At 39.8% G+C, this 21,343-nt stretch overlaps 2 protein-coding genes across 2 annotated transcripts; one reads left to right on the top strand and one right to left on the bottom strand.

Moving 5' to 3' along the window:
* The first annotated feature begins 243 nt into the window (after window positions 1–243).
* Window positions 244–15,507, top strand: snx30 (sorting nexin family member 30). The gene is made up of 9 exons (XM_027010362.2): window positions 244–504; window positions 5,737–5,925; window positions 7,121–7,231; window positions 7,518–7,676; window positions 8,313–8,502; window positions 8,606–8,805; window positions 10,430–10,516; window positions 10,775–10,927; window positions 12,033–15,507. Exons 1-9 carry the CDS (start codon window positions 364–366, stop codon window positions 12,102–12,104), a joined length of 1,302 nt encoding a protein of 433 aa, XP_026866163.1. The 5' UTR covers window positions 244–363; the 3' UTR covers window positions 12,105–15,507.
* On the bottom strand, window positions 12,566–20,561 carry LOC113577613 (thymic stromal cotransporter homolog). Its single transcript, XM_027010363.2, has 4 exons — window positions 19,441–20,561; window positions 18,866–18,949; window positions 17,105–17,261; window positions 12,566–16,927 (listed from the first exon to the last, which is right to left on the bottom strand). Exons 1-4 carry the CDS (start codon window positions 20,429–20,431, stop codon window positions 16,870–16,872), a joined length of 1,290 nt encoding a protein of 429 aa, XP_026866164.2. The 5' UTR covers window positions 20,432–20,561; the 3' UTR covers window positions 12,566–16,869.
* Window positions 20,562–21,343: the final 782 nt, after the last annotated feature.

Raw genomic sequence — 21,343 nt, 5'->3', positions numbered from 1 at the left:
TGGACGTTAACACTGATTTCATACTTGCCTGAACCACTTAGCTACATATTACTTGTTGTTAGCTGAACATACGGGTACTTGGTTACTTGTATGCTTTTAAATGTCTTTTTAATTACTTTATGATGCTATAAAACACTTTCTAGTCAATAAACACAAACATTAATAAACTCGGTATGTTTCGTCATGTGATGTTGCTCATTATTTCCCGTGGCGCTTATTGTACTTCCGGAACTGCGTTTTGCGAGTCAGCTGACAGATGTTTGTCGGACCAGTTTACACAGCGTTACAATAGCTTCAAATCACCTAAAGGCAGAGATACCTTAATTTTGCAGCGTGGTACGGCAATCCCTTCTTGCTTGCACAATGAGTGCTGGCACACCCAAATCGCTACCCTCGTCAGGGCAAAAATCTATACAAGAGATCTGCCATCCACTGTCTGCCGAAGAGTCTATCCTTTCACCAAGCCCAGATCTAGGGAATACCATCAGCAGCACTGGAGAGAAGGTTAGCATGTCAACACTTCATAGTCTTGATACTCCTTTGCGTTAGTCGAGTAAATAATGATTTGTCGGTTTCCTTACGATATTTTACACGTAGTAAAGTGTGCATATTGTGAGATTTGTCCACCGAAGACAAGTAATATTTTCGCATTTATACTGACAAGGCGTGCGTCTTTTGTTATTGTCATCACCGACTAGTCGTTGATCTTTGTCCTATTTTAACCTAGTTAGCTTGAGAGAGAGCAATCTGCTGATTTTCAAAATGATGTTGATATACCGCACTGCTGTTATGCAGTGCAGATGTGTAACTGTAATGCACTTTAAAAGCCAAAGTATGATGATGTAACAAAAACGTAATTCGCCAAATCAAACTCCCGTCATTTAAAACATATTTAACATCTGAAAAAATATTAATAAAAATATTTAACATCTGAAAAAATGCACAGTGCTTCTTTATATATATATATATATATATATATATATATATATATATATATATATATATATATATATATATATATATATATATATATATGAGTTTTATTTGAATTTGAAAGATAAAACTGAGGGTTTGATATTCTGTGGGGGACAAAATCTAAATTCTAATGACAGACTCCTAGGCCTCCTAGGACTTGTTTCAGGGTTAACCCTCTTAGAGCTGCCACCTCTCCTCAACAGTAGAAGTGTGTTCAGCTGGGGAGGTCACGTAGTAAGCTGCTTTTGGAGACCATTGTTGATTGTGCGTAATTGCAACAAAGAAGACGATTCACTTATCAAGTGCCTGGCTTCTGCTACCTAAACTAGCTGTGGCTGAATTGTTGTTAATTTCTAAAATCATCCAGGATTTTTTGGTTTACCATTCAAATACAAAGGATTGCCATTATCTGAAATTACATGAGTTGTCCTAAGGTAATAGTTAGATAGGCTCAGTTTACAAGGCTGTTTTATGAAGGGGGGCCACTTGGAATGTCCTCATTATGCTCTTACCTCAGGCTTTGGTGTCAATGGAAAGGAACTGACTGGCAGTTTTGTAATTTGCATCTCATTTTTTTAAGATTTCTTTTTTAGAAAAAGACTTGTTACTCATTTCCCCTTAGACTGATGTTTTCCAATTTATTCCATTTCCAGGAATACTCTACTATTTAAAAACATTTTTATTTAGTATTCATGTCTTTAAAATGGTTTTAGGGTGTGTTTTTTGTCAATTGCATGGTTTTAGAGTTATAGATGATGAAGAAACTCCCTGGAAATGTTTCCTGTGGAAGTCTGAGAGGTTATTTTTTGTCCCTGGATATAACTTTCAAGCACTTTAAAGGGATTCAAGGACTTCACAAACAGAAATACAGAAAACTCTGGATCCTATATCTGGACCAGTTCTACTCTTGTTGATGATGACTTGTATGCACAGGCAAACAGATATGAAACAAACTGATTTTTTTTCCCCTCAGGAATTATGTTCCCTGTTTGCTTTGTTAGAAAATTAATTGAAGGGAGGGGACACCGTAACCAGCTCAAGGTCCATACATCTGATGGAAATGATCATGGGCTTAAAGATATAATGAGAAGCACTTTTGTGACTGTGAATGTGAGTGAATTTGAGGAATTGTATGTGATACAAAGATGAGGACCATGCACTTAATATTCATTGTGTTCAGTACACGTTAGTGTTCTATAATGTCACTCTTTGTGGTGAGAGTTCTTTTTATGACGAGTCATCCATTGATGGATCACAGGTGACTTATTGTTTAGGCCGAAACATATAAATCTATCTAATATTGCAGTACATCTTCCACCAAATAGGTGTTATAGTAAAATTAGGCTTTAGTGTCTTGCATTACAGCTTTTGCAGATCTGCAACTTGATGGCAGCACTGAGTCCTTAAATGTGTGCTTGTGTTCAGGAAAATGCCACTTTCCTAACAACCGGATTTGAAATGAGGATGTTGGCTAGAGTAATCTCTTTCTTTTGTGAAATCTGCCATGTCTTCATAGCCATCAGCTTTTTCTTTTTGCAAGTGAGATGCAGAAGTGTACACCCTGTACTGATTTGTTCATTGTTATTATCAGTCATCTCAGTCAAGACAATTAAATTAATCATCATGGTCAGAGCTTTAGTGGAATGGAGTTAGGTGAATAATTTTAAGACTGAACATTGTTAAAACAAAGGGATTGGTGGTTGATTTCAGGAAAAGGCAGGTGGGCACTGCTGTCTTGCTGGGAAAAGCTCATCAAAGGCTTTTATTTGTAAGATAGCTTAAGACATTTGGTGTAACTAGGGACTGTGTGCTATACTTTTTCAGAGCTGCGGTACGGTAATACAATGGTGTATGGGAGAGAATGGTTATAGAAGTTGGTGCGTACTGCTTCCAGAATCACTGGTTGTGAACTCCACTATGTTGCCTCTACATCAGTAGAATGGAAAGGAAGGCATAAAAAATTCATAAAAAATTCATACATATAGTTCACATCCAGCACAGTACCTTTGTAAACTGCTCCCTTCTGGTGAAAGGTTCTAAAGCATCTTATGTAGACCATCTTGGTTCTGTAACAGCACTTGCCAGACTGTTAAACTCCTTCTACAGTCTTAACAATGTTATTGTATATTAATGTATTTGATTGTTTTTGTGACTTTTATTAATGTGGTGGTGTTGTTTTTTTGTTTGTTTGGTTTTTTTTTGTTTTTTTTAGTCAATGTGCATCAGATATGTGGATGTTTGTTGGTATTTATGCAGTACTGAAACAAATTCCTCTCAAGTAAACAAAATCACTGACTGAAATGGCAATAAAATACTCAGTTAAAGGAATTAATCCATGAATCAGAGGGCATTAAAAGATTATTTGGTAACATTTTACCTTAAAGTTCTCTTATCTAGCATATATGGATATAATTAACATTAGCAAACCATTAACGTATACACCAATAAGCTATAGTTACTGTTTACTGTATTTTTCAAAGTAATGGAAAGTTATGTACTTTTCCTTTTTTAGGTAACCATCTACAAGATAGTAACTGCCTATTTTTGTCTTCCCTACTATTATCTGTCAAAGTCAGTTCCACACAGCAGAAACTCAATTGTTTATACAAGTTTTACTTTATTAAAACTACTTATGCTTTATTAATGCTGAAGTTCATGGTGGTTAATGTTAGATAATTCTGTAAATAATGTTACTGTAAGGTGTTATACCTACAAGTGCTGTCTGCTCCCACTTCCAGTATGCTGTTCCTTTAATTCTCTGTGGCTGCTTCTGGGGGAAAAAAAACCCATGCAAACCATAGCTTTAGCTCCCTGAGGAGAGGGGAGCAGGGTAGACTGTCCTGTGGTCATACAGCAGTCTTGAGCTTGGACTGGGGGGGTGCATAAGTTGGAGTTCTGATTTATGAACAACTGGTTGGCTGCTTGGTGGAGAACTGGCAAAGCCATCCCAGGGGAGTAACAACAAGACTACCAGAGCACACTGTGCACACTGTGACTGACACACACACGTACACACACACACGCACACCCCTCAAGAAACACCTGCTGTGCACACTGCTCTGCTGTTAACTAGGGAAAGCGAGGAATTTGATTCTCTCTAGAGGCTTGAAATAGCTCAAATGGTTTCTTTCAAACAAGAAACTTGCATGTTTTCTTGACAAGCCATCTTTAAAACCCTCGTAAATCATAGTTTGTGCATCTAGGAAATGTTAAGGAATTTTGTTTTGAACAGTGAACTACCACAGTAGCTGCTATGCCTGCCTACAGTTTATAGTTGTACTTGTTTTCCTGTGGGGATTCTGTGGTTTCTTTGAAACAGGTGTCAAAGTGTCTCATTCCCCTATTTATTTTGATGTATCCAAAGTAAAGGTTGTTTTTGACAGTGGCTTACACTAACAGACTGAATGTGTGCTGCGACTGCATTGGATCCCTATTCACTTGAGTTACAGGTGGCTTTGTTGTCTCAAATTCACGCTATTATTTTTTAACATTGTTAAGACAGAGATCATAGTGAATTACAGTGAATCAAAACACATTTTGCAAATGATCATTTATATTGTGAGCACTCTGGCCTAATAACCTGCTAGAGATATATATTCTGATCATAAAAAACTGTAACTTGGTTAATATTAAGGTAAAGCATGAAAATAACTATTTCCACTGCTGTAAGAATGACCCAGAGAGTACATCCGGTGAACTACAGTGAGCTTGGTGAGAGAATTTAATATTTTTGTAATAGGTTTGTAACTGGATTCCCACCTATTCCATGTTGACAGAGTGATAACGCGGACAATACATATGGTTGAAAGACTTTTATTCCAACTCAAGCACACCGGTTTCAGGTGGAACAAACTTGCCATTTGCTAGAGTTTTGTAAAAGAATGATTAATTTAATTGTCTTACATTGTTCAGGGTGGTCAACTGACTATGTAGCTAACTGCTAAAGGTAATGTGTGTGTGTGTGTGTGTGTGTGTGTGTGTGTGTGTGTGTGTGTGTATATATATATATGTATATGTGTGTGCGCGTGCGTGCGCGTACGTGTGTGTATAATGTATGTTTACTGTAATAAGGTAAAGGAAGTTTGAGTCCAAAGAGTATACCTACTTGTTTTTATCCAGGTGTCGTAAAGGTGATGAGTCAAAAGAGTCGTACACATACTTGAGGGGGTTTGTAGATTTTGGTTCATTTTATCGGATCAGGTAATTTTCCAAGTAGAAAGAGGGAGGTCAAAATATTGGTTAATGGCTCTGTGTTTGGATAGGTGTATTTATTTTAATTAGGAAATTTTGAATAACTGGAAAAGGTTTTAAATGATGAGCCTTTATTTTGAACAATAGAAATGAGAGAAACTTAAAATTATTTAAGTACTTGTAATGGTCCGGTCCAAGGGGCAAACACTGTGTATATATAAAGAGCGGGGTATAGGCAAGGGCTGAGGGAGGTAGCATGCTGATAGATTGCCATAACTGGAATGCACATTAAGTTTATTTGGGTTTAATTTTTTTTGTTGACTTTATTTTCTTTCTTTGGTAGTGTTTATTTATTTTAAAAAACATTTATTCCTTGTCTGCTTATGGCATCATGCCCCTGTCACTGGACTTCTGGGAAAATAAATCCCCATCATTTGCATAACTACCCCCTGTGTCACACTATGATTGATCTCCCCCATGCTATCCTGTTACAAGGCGAGAGGTCGTCATTAGTATGTTTCTTTCAAATGCGCAGACACATTTTTAAATAACCATTTTACCCTACCTTAGGACTTGAGTCTGCCCAATGGCAATGCAGTGGACACCTCAAGCCCTGCCTCTTCTTCCTCTTTGCTGAACCGGTTACAGCTTGATGATGACCTGGATGGAGAGACACGTGACCTCTTTGTGACCGTAGACGATCCGAAGAAACATGTGTCCACTATGGAGACGTACATCACTTACAGAGTATCCACAAAGGTTGGCGGGCAAAGGGTCGTGTCAGAAGTTGGGGTTCATTTTGTGATCCACTTATCAAGCTTGGACTTGAGTTTGTCATATTTTCTTGTTTGAACACATTTCAAATGTGTTTTTAATTTTTTTTTATTTTTCCACATTCCATATTTTATATGTGGATTATAAGTTTGTATATGTTAGATATATGTTTTTAATGGTTTGAGTTGGTTAATCAATCTAAAATTTATATTTATATATGAACATATACTAGCATTATTAATATTGTCACTCTCTGAATAGTACATTCTCTCTCTCTCTCTCTCTCTCTCTCTCTCATGATATTTGGTAGGAATGTTGTAGTGTGGTCTCCAAAGCAGGTTCTTGTTTGCCTTTCTTCTCAGTTTCATTAGGATGGTACAATGTGTAGCATTGGAGACAGAAAGTGCCAATTGAAATGGCAGGTGCTTGGCCAACAATAGGAGTTTCCAAAGCTGAGAAACGGTGTGGGCGGGGGTGGTGGACCAGTAATGTGATACAACACAGCAACCAGATAGACTGATAAGACACTAACATGAATTAGAGCTATGCTAAGCCATAAAAGTCAAATATACTGTCGGTAATGAGTGTATTTAGACCTAACAGTTTTGATCACTTTTGAATCATTAGACTCTAAAAAGGCTTTCATTAAGGAATGTTATTTTCTTCCTTTTGTGTTTTTAATTTGAGGAACAACAAATACAGCTACCAATGGGTAATTATATTATGAGTAGGGGTGCATTTATCTTCATGTTATGACTGATTGCAGACTCTAGAGTGATTGGTCTGCGGCTTTGATGGAAATCATGCCATGGTTAATGAATAACTGGCCCATTATGTCTCTGGCACAAATGTTTCATAGAAAGCTCACCGTTATCTGAGAGAGAATCAAGTGGAACACATTCTCATCTATCATTTTCATTCTTTCTCTCTTTGATGCTGTTTTTAATAAATATACATTGGGAAATGTCTTAAGATGACTGTTCAACCTTAATGCTGAAAACCAGATTCACTTGCACACAGATGTCTTCCTAGAGCTCAGTTATGTTAGACACATCATATTGATTCAGAACAAAAAGTGCCAGAAGAAAATGTAATCTCATTTTTATATTGACAGAAAAGGCTTTACAGTGATTGTGTCTTAATTTAAGAGACTCGTCTGTTGTTATTCTGTGATCTGCAGACGACAAGAACAGAATTTGACCTGCCTGAGTACTCTGTGAGGAGGCGTTACCAGGATTTTGATTGGCTGAGGAGCAAACTGGAGGACAGCCAACCAACACACCTTATTCCAGTAGGCACATTCTCAAATTTATACTGCATATGTGTGACTCCAGGGTTGATCAAGTGGGGTTAGGATTAGCCATAATCTATCCATAATCTAACCATAATCTACCGCAGGTGATTTGGCTCAGAAAAAGGCCCAGTATATTGACAAGAAAAAGCATTATAAAATTAATTTAAGATTAATCACAATTAATCCGGAATTTACGAAGTGTTTATGGAACCTATATGAAAACATATATGTGCAGCAGAAAAAAAATCTCTTTCATTGTGTGTTCTTGTTATTCTCTTCAAAGCCCTTACCCGAGAAGTTTGTGATGAAGGGAGTGGTGGATCGTTTTTCAGAGGAGTTTGTCGAGACAAGAAGGAAAGCTCTTGACAAGTTCCTGAAACGGGTAGCTGACCACCCAGTTCTTTCTTTCAATGAGCACTTCAATGTCTTCCTGTCAGCCAAGGTTAGTGCCCTTGACCCTCTGTCAGACTGCTTTGAGCACTGCTACTGCTAGAAAACAGCAGTTCTGGGGCTGAAAGTTGAATTGTGACCATGACCAATATTTTCTGAATCTGTATCTTTAACCTTATAACTTCACGGGCCGTGTGTTTTAGCATATTAATGAAACAAGCGGCTCTGTAGTGAGGGCTACACACAAGAAACTGAAAAGGTGGCCAGTTTGAATCCCAGCATGTGCACCAGTGATTGCTACAGTGTTATCTGTGTAATTATAAATTTGTTGCTACTCAGGGCATATAGGTTGTGTAGTTTGCCACTGCGCCATGATGTGTGTCACTATGTAGGAATACTGCAAGCACTGGTGTGATTTTATTAAACTTACTAATGGACGTCTCATTGCGACAATGTGACTAAAAGCCATGTGTAGTTACTCTTGGAAACATTCCAAAGATTGCAATTAGTGCCAATGGCAGTAATTAAGGCGCGTAATGCTGTGGTACTTTTGAAATATAGCTTTCTGTCAGCTAATGTTCCACAGTGATCCCATTCTCTGGAAGAATGGCTCAACACCGCCCCAGGGCTTTTGTCTCGGAGGTTCTTGTGCTTCTGCCCCTGTCTTGTGCATGTTTGTGCTGTGTAGGATCTGAATAAGAGACAAGGCCTGGCGCTGCTGTCTAAGATGGGGGAGTCCGTGAAATATGTCACGGGCGGTTACAAGCTGAGGGCGCGGCCTATAGAGTTTGCAGCGATGGGCGAGTATTTGGACATCTTCACACAGAAGTTGGGCACCATTGACAGGATAGCACAGAGGATCATCAAAGAGCAGTCAGGTGAAGCCTGCACCGCATGCCTCTCATCTTCTTTTATGGACGATGGAAATTCTGGAATAAAACTCAACACTGAAGTGATTTCCCCCTTCCTGGGTCTCCTCAGAGTACCTGGTAGAGCTGAGGGAGTACAGCCCCGTGTACTCCTCATGGGCCTCCTCCGAGGAAGAGCTGCAGGAGCCACTGGATGGAGTGGCGGCCTGCATGGCTAACTGCTGCAGTGGCCTGGAGGAGCTCACTGAGGAAATGAGTGAGGACTTCCTGCCTGTGCTGCGCGAGTACATCCTCTACGTTGAGTCCATGAAGGTGGGTTGCTGCAAGCCTGCCCCTTGCTGTTTGCGGGGTGTGGCACTAGCGGAAATTTCTCTGTGTAGTCAAGTCAAAGTTTGTATGTCATATGCACAATATGTCCCGGACAGTTGGATATTGAGGCTGAGGTAATTTATTTATATGTATGACACTGTATGACACTTTGTACAATAAAAAGTACACTGTAAAAAATACTGATACAGAATGTATCAGACATATTGATAAGTAAGACTAGTAGTCTATATGACTTCTATGAAAAGAATAGATATGTATATGTGCAGTGATGAAGACAAGATTACTATGGTAGAGCAAAAGAGAGAATCACAACCAAGCAGAGTAGTCTCAATAATAGAATATGAAGAATAAATAATAAACATTTAAGTATATAGTGGCGTTGTATCTGCAGCAATGATATGTAAACAGATCCCACAAAGATGACATTATCTGTTACCTTATGGTGGTTTCTCAAAGATAATAGCAGGGATGGGAATGTTGAAGAGCATTTTAGAGATTTTTTTTTTCATGTGGCTTAAAACACCTTCATAATAATACACTTGTAATTAAATGGATAAATACCCATATTGAAGTACTTAGATATAAGGTCTCTTGCATCAGTTGTGGTTTTTCTTAGTGCCACAGTTTCCCCTAAAGAACTGTCATTGTCATGCTAAGCCTGAAAGGGTCTGATGAGCCATAAGTCCTGTTATGAGCTAGAACTCCTGTTTTCATGGCATTGCCACATATTGCCAAGGCCTGTCAGAGCATCAAACATTTCTAAATGGTTCAGGTCCCTGGGCCTCTGCCGTTTAACCTGCTGGCATCTCTCTGATTAATTTTGCTTCTTGTTGCCTTTGGCATTACATTCTTAATAGAGAGAGAGATGGACAGTGTTCAGTAGGAGGAAAAATTGAAGGTGATGACAGTACAGAAAACCTCTGTGTCACTCCCCTGTGTGACAACCATTTCTGGTTGTTACACAAATCTTATTGACCTTGCATGTAAAATCAGTTTTCAGAGAGGTCATTGTGTAGCTGCTAGTTTTTTCTGTTGGGGTTAGAATGACAATAAGTGGAGACTCAGTATTTCTCCGCTTCTGAGTAGATGCTCTTTTCCAGTCAGTTGGGCCATTGTTCTTCTCTCTGCAGTGCTTGGACAGACAGTTCAGTAAGATGCTATGGGCCAGGATTTATGAGAAGAAATGAGACGCTGTTTTAATAACTTCCATATTGGAGACGTCTCCTGGTGCATGTGCAGTTATTGGAGTGCAGTGGCTAAAAATGAGTCGTGAACCATTGTCAGAAATCAGCTGGTTAAAAGGCACAGTTTTTCACTTTTGACTGTGTTGTTAGTTTCCAATCTGCTGACAACTAGAAGTGGATGGATTCTCCTCAAGTCTTGATTTTTCTCAAGATTTTCACTTTTAGATCTTAGGAAATTTTTGCTTACCACTGCTGCCTTGGCTTGCTCATTAGGGGGCTGTACCTGAATACAAATACATCTGAATTGGATTAGGTTTTAAAAATGGAGTTAGTGTAATGTTTTATTTTATGACTGACTGCTGGCAGGTTGTTTGTAGTGCTTTGCATGATGCTTGAGTAATGCTGTTATTTTACATCCACAGAATGTTTTAAAGAAGCGGGACCAAGTCCAGGCAGAGTATGAGACCAAGCTGGAGGCTGTAGCATTCCGTGAAGACAGGAAGACACCAGTAAGACCTCAACGAAAGAGCAAAATGTATATTAGCTGTTAATAATAAAATTACGTTTGTAGGCACAAACGGTAGGGGGATAACTTACTTTATTTGGAACATCTTAGCTTCCTTATGAGGTGACTCATGGGGATTTATTTATGTCTTTGTGGTGGTTTGATGCCAAAACAAAGGGATATTTGTGGAAGAGTGCAGGATTGGCAGGGCTGCTTACAGTACATAGGTGATGCAGGCTTCCTTTGCGTTTCTGTCTTGCAGGTGCCCACAGATGTGGAGAAGTGCCAGGACAGGGTGGAGTGCTTCAATGCCGACCTGAAGGCTGACTGGGACCGCTGGCAGAACAACAAGCGGCAGGACTTCAGGCAGCTGCTGACCGGCATGGCAGACAAAAACATCCAGTACTACGAGAAGGTGAGGAAAAGTGAGATAGGTAAAAATGTGACCAAGAGGTGCAGAAGGAGAATTGAACAGAAAAAAATGAGGAGGGGGGCGGGAGAGGAAGAAAGAGGGGTCAAGATGGAGGGGGGAAGATGGGGGAGAGAGGGCGAGGGAAAAGGGCGGGGAGTGGCACTGAGAGAGGGAGAGGGGTCGAGGGGGAGAGCGATGGGAGGAGAGGGGAGGGATAAAGAGAGGGGTGAGGGGAAGAGGGAGAGGGGTCGACACGGGGTGAGGGGGGAGAGAGAAAGGGAGAAAGGGCTTGAGAGGGACTGGGTGGGGAGGCAGAGGGGTGGAAGTGAGGGGTGGCGGCGTGTGAGAGGGGTCGAGGTCAATGGGGGGAGGGATGGAGAGGGAGAAGGGTTGGGGGAGAGAGAGAGAGACAGGAAGGAGGGAGGGAGGGAGGGGAGGGGAGTGGGGTCGGGTCGAGAGGGAGGGGGAGAGAAAAGGAGAGCAAGGGAAAGGGAGAAAAAGGAGTAGAGTGGGAGCATGGTCGAAAGAGGGATTGTGGGGGGAAGTGAGTGTGAATGTGTGATGGAACAAGGAGTCCTGGTTTTTACACTGGAACACTTGGAGACTACTCCACAGTGATTTGTAGGTCCAGGTCACGTATGTAAATTGGGAAATGTTGCACATAGTAGGGTTGAGAATCAGGTTTCTTTTTTTACACAGGTGCTGCCTATTCCATTGCCTTGTCCATGGCATCACAAAACATAATCCATCGTGTTTGCATAAATAATGACTCATCAGCAGCCCTCAGATAGACTGGTAGTAGCCCTAAAATTGCTTGGCTAGAATTAGCTGTGGAATTCTCTAACCTTCTAGCTTACTGGCAATGCCATATACTGACACAGCTCTGCAAAATTACAACAAAAAAAAAAACTGCCAAGAGGGAGGCCGGAGGGTAGGCCTGGAAAGTGTATACTGCTGTTATTTAGTATTGCAAAATCAGCAGCTGTGCTGTTTAAGGTCTGCCGATGAGGCGTTCTTGTTATTGGAAAACTGCTAAATGTCAGAAGTTTTTGTCAGCAGTGTTGTGCTTAGATATTAATGGCTCCTTGTGCTGTGTATTGTCCTGCAGTGCCTTGCTGCGTGGGAGTCCCTGATTCCGCTCTTACAGGACAAACAGGAAGCCCGAGCGGATACGAACTGAATCCATGCATGTGTGCCACCTGCTCTTGGGGTCGTGAACTGCGGCCACTGGTTGAGGTCGAGAGGGTGTACCCCACCGGACTGCTGGCTGCTGGGAACCCAGCTGACACAAGGAAGCAGGGGGAAGGGCTACAGAAGGAGCAGGCAGCACTTCCTCGCACGCTGATTTGTAAAGTGTCTTATTTGTGAAACCCTGTCCAAGTACCCCAGTCATACCCTCTGGACCCTGTTTGGCAGCAAGAGATTTTTTGCTCTCTTGTCCCTTGCATATCAAGTCAAACCAGAGGCAGACCACAGAAGGATTCATAAGGATTCCCTGGAAACCCCTGTGGTGTAGAGGAGAAAAAGGGAAGTCAGCAGGGCTAAATTTGTAGTTTTTAAGTAAATGGCTGTTAGCTATGTTTTTGTAAATTCTGCTTGTCCCTAGCACGACTCCTTTTAAGGGTGCTGTATTCGTGGTGGTGTTTGTTTGTTTGTTTGTTTTTTAATTTAATTTAATTTTTTTAATTTGCCTTCAGACCACGGAAAGATGGTTCAAGGACCGTCCACACGCCTCTGACCAAAGACATAGAGGAAGTTGAAGTTCTTTCTTTGTTTGTATGTTTGTGTTAGTTTTGAGAACACTATGGATCTGGTACTAGGAAATAGCATCAGAAGTAGCCACCACATTTAAGTTCATAATTTATGTACTGGTTGTTAAATCTGAATGAAGGATTTCTTCCAAGCTCTACATGACCTCATTAAATATTTATGTTGAAATATAATTACTCAATTATTTTGAGTTGTTCCGATGAGGTCTGTAGTTGTTTACCACCATGGGGGTGGGTGGGGGGAGTCTAATCCAGTGTCCTGGGTTGAGGTTTGCATGTTCAAAAATATGACTACACCCAGGTGGTGATGTTTTTAATTAAAGGTTGAAAAGTGGCTGCTATGAAAGTTAAATGGATTTAAACAAGTGAGTGCATTTACAATCCCATCTGATAAGTATAATGACTCAGCACTTGGTGGGATCAGCTGTAGTTCTGTAGTTTACATTATTTTATACTAAGCATTTAGACAGTATTAATACTAATGATGCTTAAAGGCTTTGGCCTAATCCGGATTTAGAAACTGGGTTTTCTGACAGATCAGAATGTTTCCAATGTTTTCTCAGTGGATGTTCCAAAGAGTTGTTCTCTGAGCTCTGAGAGGAGGCAAGTGTGAGTTATGGTGAATGCAATCAGGAGGAAATGTACGCACTCCATTTAACCCTGATGTCTATCTTCATGGGGAACTTGCAGAGATCCACTTGATACTAATTTGTGGAAATGTTCACTGTTGCTTCTTGAGTACACAAATTATACACCCTCCACAAAGAATCACAAGTGAATTCTGAATTATGTTTGAAAGCCTAAACAGACTGCTGCCTTATCAAAAAGCAACCATTATGAATGAAAGAACTGCAGAACTTTAAAAAGGGAAACTGCATCTAGAGTCAGAGCAGAGTCACTCAACATGGCCCTTCATAATGGGTCATGGTGTATGGGTATTTACTTCTACCTGGCAAAGTACAACCTGATTTTATACATTTGGTTTAGCTTGTTGTTTTAAAGATGTTAATTTGTCCATGGTGGGAGGAAATTCATTTGAGTTTGGTAATAAAGTCAGCTCTACAATGTGACTCTCAATGGACTGATTTTGAGTTACTCTGGTTTTGTTGATCTGTTGACTGTTGATCTGTTTTGACACAGCGAATCTATACAAGCCTAACTGTCTCAAGGACCCCCCTCCATCCATTCTGTTCCACACTATATATGAGTTTCCAGTTAGCTACTTGTATTTATCAGAACTTTGCTCACAGTACGCTGCTGTGTCGCCCTTCAGATCCCACTGGTTCCTAGAATCTCATGACTGGGAGCTGGTTGTGGCTATGTTCTGGCCTGCTCTTATGCCAAGCTAAAAAGGCTTCACTGTCCAGTTGCATGTTCTTAAGTAGACCACTATAATGGGTGCTGTATTTTCTGTGCATGTTCCTTGAAAAAGCCTCTCATCAACTTGGTTGTCAGAACTCAACTGCAAAGTGCAGTGGAGATCAAATAATGAGACTGTCGTCACATCAGTGTTTTCTTCAGTTGTCTTTGCCTTCATTATATAATAAGAACAAGTTAAGAGACCTTACACCCATTGTAAATGGCATTAAAATGGCTCCAGAATGCTTTAGTCTGTAGCAAGTTAGCTGCTGGCAGAGAAATAAAATATGGATGGGTTAGAGGTTCCTTAGAGCTTTGACCTTTACGTTAATATTGTTACAGCCAGTTGTTGCCATTTTGCTGTATATAAACGGTAGGATTTAGGCTGAGCTATTTGGTTCTGCTTTAGCATTAAAAGGCAAGCTATGCTTATATGATCTATCCAAGAGGTATGTAGAGCTCTCATGCCATCTGCTGGATAATTTGGTCTTGTTTCTTTTAGTTCCATTTAGTTATTCTTCACCTGTGTTTATTGTTTCTGTACGTGTTTACAGCTCTTAACCAATATCACTTTTTGTGTTTAGGAGATTCAAACCTTTCAGAATATAGTATGACACCTTTAATGCATAACTAATTTGTTCAGTGCAAAACAGAACAGTGATATTTGATAGACACTCTATGTTCACTTGTGTCAAAACCTTTCATCTTATTCTGTCTCTGTAAATGTCAAGTAGTGCATTTATTAATATAATTAAGGCAGCTACACTATACAACATTGCCATTTTTGTGAAATAAGGATTTTTAAGATTGTGTGTGTGTGTGTGGGGGGGGGGGGGGCTGCAGGAATGCATACAGTGTAGCCTAAAATATAGTGCATGTATCAAGACTGCATTTACCAATATGGAAGGTGGCAATGGCATAAACTTACAAATGGACTTGCAGAAACTGAACAAAGAAACTGGAATAATGACCATTTGTCATTAATTTTTCATAAGCAACCATGTGTTAAAAAACCAAGTGCTGTTCTTTTTATTTTATTGTTTTAGAAGCTCCACTCTTACCATGATTGCTATGGAAAGCATCGTTCACTTACAGACTGGGTATGTTAAGGTCCACATGTAGCATTTTGGGATGAATGAAACTTCACAAAGGGGGAAATTAAACTGCATTGTACAAACTTCTTTTTTGTGTGTGACTGAGCAGAGACCTCCAAACCAACGGGTCATACGGGAAAGGTTGACTGTGGGACTACATCTTTTGTATTATGAATCCAAATTATAGACCCCACAAAAAGTTTTTCTTCCTAAGACCCCTTAATTTCCCTTTGTGTGTTGTTTACTTTAATATTGATGTAAATCTTGATGTTAAAAAAAAATAGCTTGTATGATGATGTTTTCATGCTTAAATCTTTAATAGATTTAAATATTGAACCAATTAAAAAGGATTGATGCCTGTTCTGGTAGTATGATTTCATACTTCATTTTTAAAAATTCATACAAAACAGGTACATTTCAGTGCAATCTAACTTTTGATTCGCATCTAGTACATTTTCAGTATAAATTGTGCAATGTAAATACATATACATAAAGACTTAATTTCAAATTCCTTGTGTTCTACATATATACACTGATCAGCTATAACACTAAAACCACTATTGTGTATGTCCCAGAGTGCCACCTAAACAGCCCTAATCCATTGAGGCATGGACTTCACACGACCTCTGCAGGTGTCCTGTAGTATCTTGTACTAAGATGTTGCCTTCCTCCTATCTTCCCATACTGCATCTCTTCCCTAGGGAAGCAATGCACATGCATCCAGCAGTTCACATGATGTAAAAGAAAATGTGATTCATCAGACCAGGCTATCTTCTTCCTTTGCTCTGTGGGTGAGTACTGATATTCATGTCCCCATTATAGGTGCTTTCAGCAGTGGACGGGTAAGCATGGGTATTCTGACCAGTCTGCAGCTACACAGTCCCATGCACAGCGAGTTGAGATGTACTGTGTGTACTAACACCTTTCTATCATAGCCAATGTGAACTTTTCAGCAAGTCCTGCTACTGTAACTCTTATGTGAGACTGGAGCAGGCATGCTAGCCTTCACTCCCCCACACACATCAGTGAGACTTGAGCGCCCATGACTTTGTCGCTGGTTCACTGGTCGTCCTTCCTTGGATTGCTTTTGATAAGTAGTAACTAATAGTGTACTGGGAACACCCCATGAGACCTGCTGTTTTGTCTCCTAGGACATAGTTTGGTCAAAGTTGTTCAGAACCTCCTTTTAACCTGCTGCCAAATCATCAACTGACTGTTTACTTGATGCTTAATATACTCTATCCTCCTTTACAGGTGCTGTAAACTGTAACAAGATCATCAGTTGCATTCGCTTCACTTGTCAATGGTTTTAATGTATATACAGATATACCCCCATATACAAGATAAAATAAGCACAAGAGAAAAAGGTCTCTGTATTGGAAGGCACAATCTGAATACCACAATACTCAACAGAATTGCCTCTTTGTATATTTCCATACACAGTGGATATAAATAAGAATTACACCAGGTATACAACCAGACAGATAAAACAAAGTTTGACTCAAGGAAAAAAAGAGTCACAAATAACAATAATAAAAAAACAAAAATAAATGAGAACTAATGCAGCAAAATTGCCAGTAAACTGAAATTGTGTGTGAAACATGGTAGGCTGCACCTGTTCAGAACATTCCAAGAAGCAGATATTTTTGTTTTCACATTTCAAAGCTTAATGACAGGACAGAGCTTTGTTTTCTTCTGTTTTTCATTGTGGTAGTTTGAAGTATCAATTTCCTTCAATTCTTTCATAGTTATCTTGCCTCGCAGTACGACTTCCAACAATGCTTCAAAAGGACAAAAAACAACATATTTTAATGAAAACAATAAAGTCTAAATACTTCAGAAATAGATATTTTGGAATTATATGTAGGAAATTCTACTGCTACTGCTGTTACTACTACTACTACTACTACTACAACAAATAACAATAATAATTAATCTGAAAAGATGACTCATCTTACCTGATGGGTATCAGAGACAGGAAGGTGATAATACTAGACAAGGTAAACACAAAGCCAGGAAAGCTGTCCAGTGTGGCCTGGTAGATCTTGGTATACATAGGTGTGGAAGCTAAACTAGCCAGTCTGAAGGACAACTGGAGAAGGATAAAAGTCATTCCTGTTGACATTGAAAAACAGTACTGAGTATTGAAATGGTGAAGCCATGGTCAACAGCACCACTTGGTTTTCAAGGAAGGCCATTTCTAAATGTATTTATCCCTTCCTCACTCCCCTTTTCTTCTGGAATAGACAGTTCCTGAGATGGTATTGCTCTTCTTTTTGCTAGAGATCCCATTCTGTTAGGACAAACTGGCCCTGCTGATGCATATGAAATCTGGCCAAATAGTTAAATAAAGAAATCATAGTGCTATTACAACCACACTAAAATGGCTAGCTGCTGGTTTGACTGGATCACCTAATCATATTAACTAGCAACAACCAAGAAAAAAAAAACATCAGCAACAGCTAAAACTAACATTTATCAAAAGATGGTTTTGTTCAAAGTTGTTAAAGGTCATACTTCATTACCTCATATCTTAATTGCATGTCTTAGTGGTACTTCACAAAACTAGACAAAACTGATCAGCTCCAACTTTAGATGAAATGAGCAATACAAAGTGATACAAGAGAGAATAGTAGTAGTGGTGCAGAAGAAATATATGTAATTTTCCTTACCATTGAGGATTTTAATGCTAATTCAACTTTAAGTATTTAACAGCAAAGGTTTTTCAACTAAAGGCTTTTTGAGTGTAGGGATGGTGTATTAGTCAGAGCTAATTTTGGTTGACTGAGCTGAATGTAAGCAAGTGAGTGAATGAGTTACCAGCTGAGCTTCATAAAGTGCTTCATATCTAAAAAAACTAGAAGAGACATTACTCAAAGCAGCTTCAGACAACTCTACTCATTTACCTTCACCCAGCAGCAGAATGTATACTTCTGCCAATCACACACTCTCATGGTCTAAGGCATTTTTGTGGCAGTTCTGCAATGACTATACCTATGCATTATGGAATGTGACATTTTACACTACTGCATTCATGAACCTCTTTGAAAATAAATGTAAAATTTCTCCAATTCTTATAAATGAATCTACACCATTCTTAATCAGTTAATTTCTGAGGAGTATAACCATTTAAAAAAATCTGACAGAACCACAAGTGTTTTTTTTTTTTTTTTTTTTTTTTTAAATAATTGGAATTGGTAAACCAATTGGGTCTCCACATCTTTCAGTTACATCTCATTTGGCACTCTGCCCTGAGGCCCTTTTTTTTGGGGGGGGGGGGGGGGGGGGGTCTTCTCCCCAGTAATAGAGGTAAAAAAAAAAGGAAGTTCCAGAATGACACATGCACCTGGGTGATTAGCATGTCTACTATGAGTCTTCACACCAACAGTCCAGAAGGGAAGTAGTTCACTGCCCCATTTCTCAAAACAGCAAGGTTTTTCTCTCTTCATTTGGTTCCCTCCCTCACATGCACTGATGTATGTGTTCACTTCTTCATTTCTCTCCCCTACCTGAGTACCCTTATCAGTAAATTATTTTGGACATCTGATAATCTATAAACATTTTTGAGTTTAATCAAAGGCAGCAATAAAATGCACCATTTTAAACAGTCCTTTACTGCAAGGAATGAAAGGATGTAGTTTTGGGACAGAGAGTTCACATACCCTCTGAGAAAAAGGTGATACAAGAAGTATGTGGGTCCATGGTGAGCTGTATCTTACCATATGATGTTCCTCGAACCTGCTTGGACAGCAGAGAGCGAATCGTAGGCATGGGGATCAGGGCAAACAAAGTGAGGGAACGAGCTGCCAAAAAGAAAATAAATCAGTTATAAACAAATGGAACACACTGTGCTATGTGGCATTCATCTATTTTTTAAAGACTAAATGATCACTTCGATCTGAATTCACACATTCCTTATGCAAACAGAGCTGCCAGCTTCTTTATCTACATCACACTCAAATGCTTATTGGCTTCCCTATCTCAGTTCCACATTTGGAGATATGTTGCCTGGTTATGGACTCGATATGCAGGCTGCCCTTTTATCTTTAAACGAAGGGCTACGTTTTAAGCAGTGTCAACTTTTATACTGAAGCTTGTTTTGCTTTTCTTGTCGGATGTCTGTGAATGTTTTTTATCTTCGTACTGTAAATCACATCTGAGTAAAACCAGTTACACAAACATACACTGCTCAGTGCCAATATGAGATTTGAAAATACAGACAAATGATTGATAATATGTGTAAATGCAAATTTTACACAGTTCAGTAAGCATGTTATAATATTCATTAACCTACCTAAAAAGTACATGGCAGTGGTTGTTACAAACGTCATGAAGTAGATTCCCGACATGAATGAGGCCATTCCTATCATTATCATGCTGGCGTCACTTAGCGCAAGCTTTGTGAATAACTTCACGCCAAGGAAGCTCGTGATAAAAATAAGCGAGCCGGCGGCGTTCCCGTAGCCCACTTCTGTCGCACTCCAGTGTAAAGGTTCTTTTAGCACATAAATAGAGAGAATTTCTATTCCACCGCCAACGGCAACGTCATACAATATCCCACTCGCGAACAGAAGCACAATGTTAGTCATATCACGGGCATCACGATGTATTATGCCAGCGTATTCTCGATGCTCTGGCCGATCTGCGGACGCTGTCAAGTAGGTTATCTGTAGAACAAATGTTGAGTACAAGAGGCAGAAGAAGTAAAGCGCTACACTCATTCCAGCTAACAATACTCCTTGTTTAAGCCCAACTGTGTAAAGTTGGAACAGGTGACCCGACGCCAAACTGCCGAGGAATCCTGCGAATCCATATACCAGTTCCATGCGCATAATACGCAGAGACCGAGCCTCCTCATTCGTACTAACAGACACGAGAGCCATCACACCTGCCCAGTAAGACGAGAAGCCTCCGCATAATCCATGGATCACTGGTGCCGCATACATCACTTCTATCCGCCACTCGAGTAGTATCACAAACAAAAGTAATGCTCGAGACAAAAAGTAACCGAATAGAGGCACAACTATTGGTATTTTTCTGTAACCCTTATCTCCGTACCGAGCCAAAATCAGTGCAGGTACAATTGGTACAAATTTTATCAACATGTTAAAAGTCATGTAGAAGTTAGTGATGTTGTTCTGTTCGTCTTGGTCCGTATAATTTGTAGAATTTTCGCTTCGTTGTTTCACTACCATTTGCAGACCGGTGTCAAAGAAAGAACTGGCTACCTGACCACAAAAAATAATCGGCTCAATGTGCTTACGCAGGGATCGCAAAGCAGGCATTGTCTAATTAGCTGGATCTGAGGAAATTCAGAACAAAGAAGACAGAAAAGCCCAGCAGCGTTACAGAGTAACCTTCCGATTTTATAAACGCTTCCTCATTTTTGCCGAAAACTTTATAAACGTCACTCCCACGAAGAGCATCGTGCGCCTTCGCCACGAAAGTAACTCAGCTACCACCTCTCGGTGAGATCCTAAATCTGAATGACAACGTAGTCTAATAATTTCCGTGTTTTAACTTTCGTACGGCATTCAGGCAATCAGCCCAGGCCAATCAGCTGGTAAAGTGGATATTTAGCTATGGGGAAGTTTCAGTTAATTATTTCTTGATTACTCACGACTCCTACGGAGACTGAGTCAGCCGTGGAGCTTATCGACTTGTGAGAGGTTTTTTTTAGCACTATTTCAGCCGACTTAGTTGGGATTGTAAAGTGTTTATTTTGCTTGTTTGCTTTGAACAACATGTCTGTCCTCGTCTAAGGGAAAAGATGAAAAACTACCCACTGAAAAATTAAAAATAATAAAACTGTATAATGTAAAGAATAAATTCTGAGGGAAGCCTCAGAATTCAATGGAGCAGGCTATCCTTTGAGATGTCGGGCACAAACTCTTGCGTATTTTCTAACAGGAAATTTAATTTCTTCTCAGTAAAGTTGAACTGAATAATGTCAATCTTCTTATTATGCTTCAGATTTTACACAAATTTGGGAAAGAAGGGTCTTGACATCGCTTTCTGAAGTCTGGGCGAGAAAAGGTAAATCACACCAGGCTCTGCTGTTGCATTTCGCCTTAATGCATACAGAAACAAAGCCAGGCCCCTTAAGCATGAGACATGCACCTGCAATTTCAAAGCTGTACATGTAAAGTACATTCGAAATGGCAGTTGTACCATAGCTTGTGCTATAAATTCTGGAA

This window comes from Electrophorus electricus, chromosome 17 (genome assembly GCF_013358815.1).
Source record: "Electrophorus electricus isolate fEleEle1 chromosome 17, fEleEle1.pri, whole genome shotgun sequence".
NCBI classification, from domain to species: domain Eukaryota; kingdom Metazoa; phylum Chordata; class Actinopteri; order Gymnotiformes; family Gymnotidae; genus Electrophorus; species Electrophorus electricus.
Note: the sequence above shows the minus strand (reverse complement) of the source record. Positions and strands in the feature narration are given on the sequence as shown.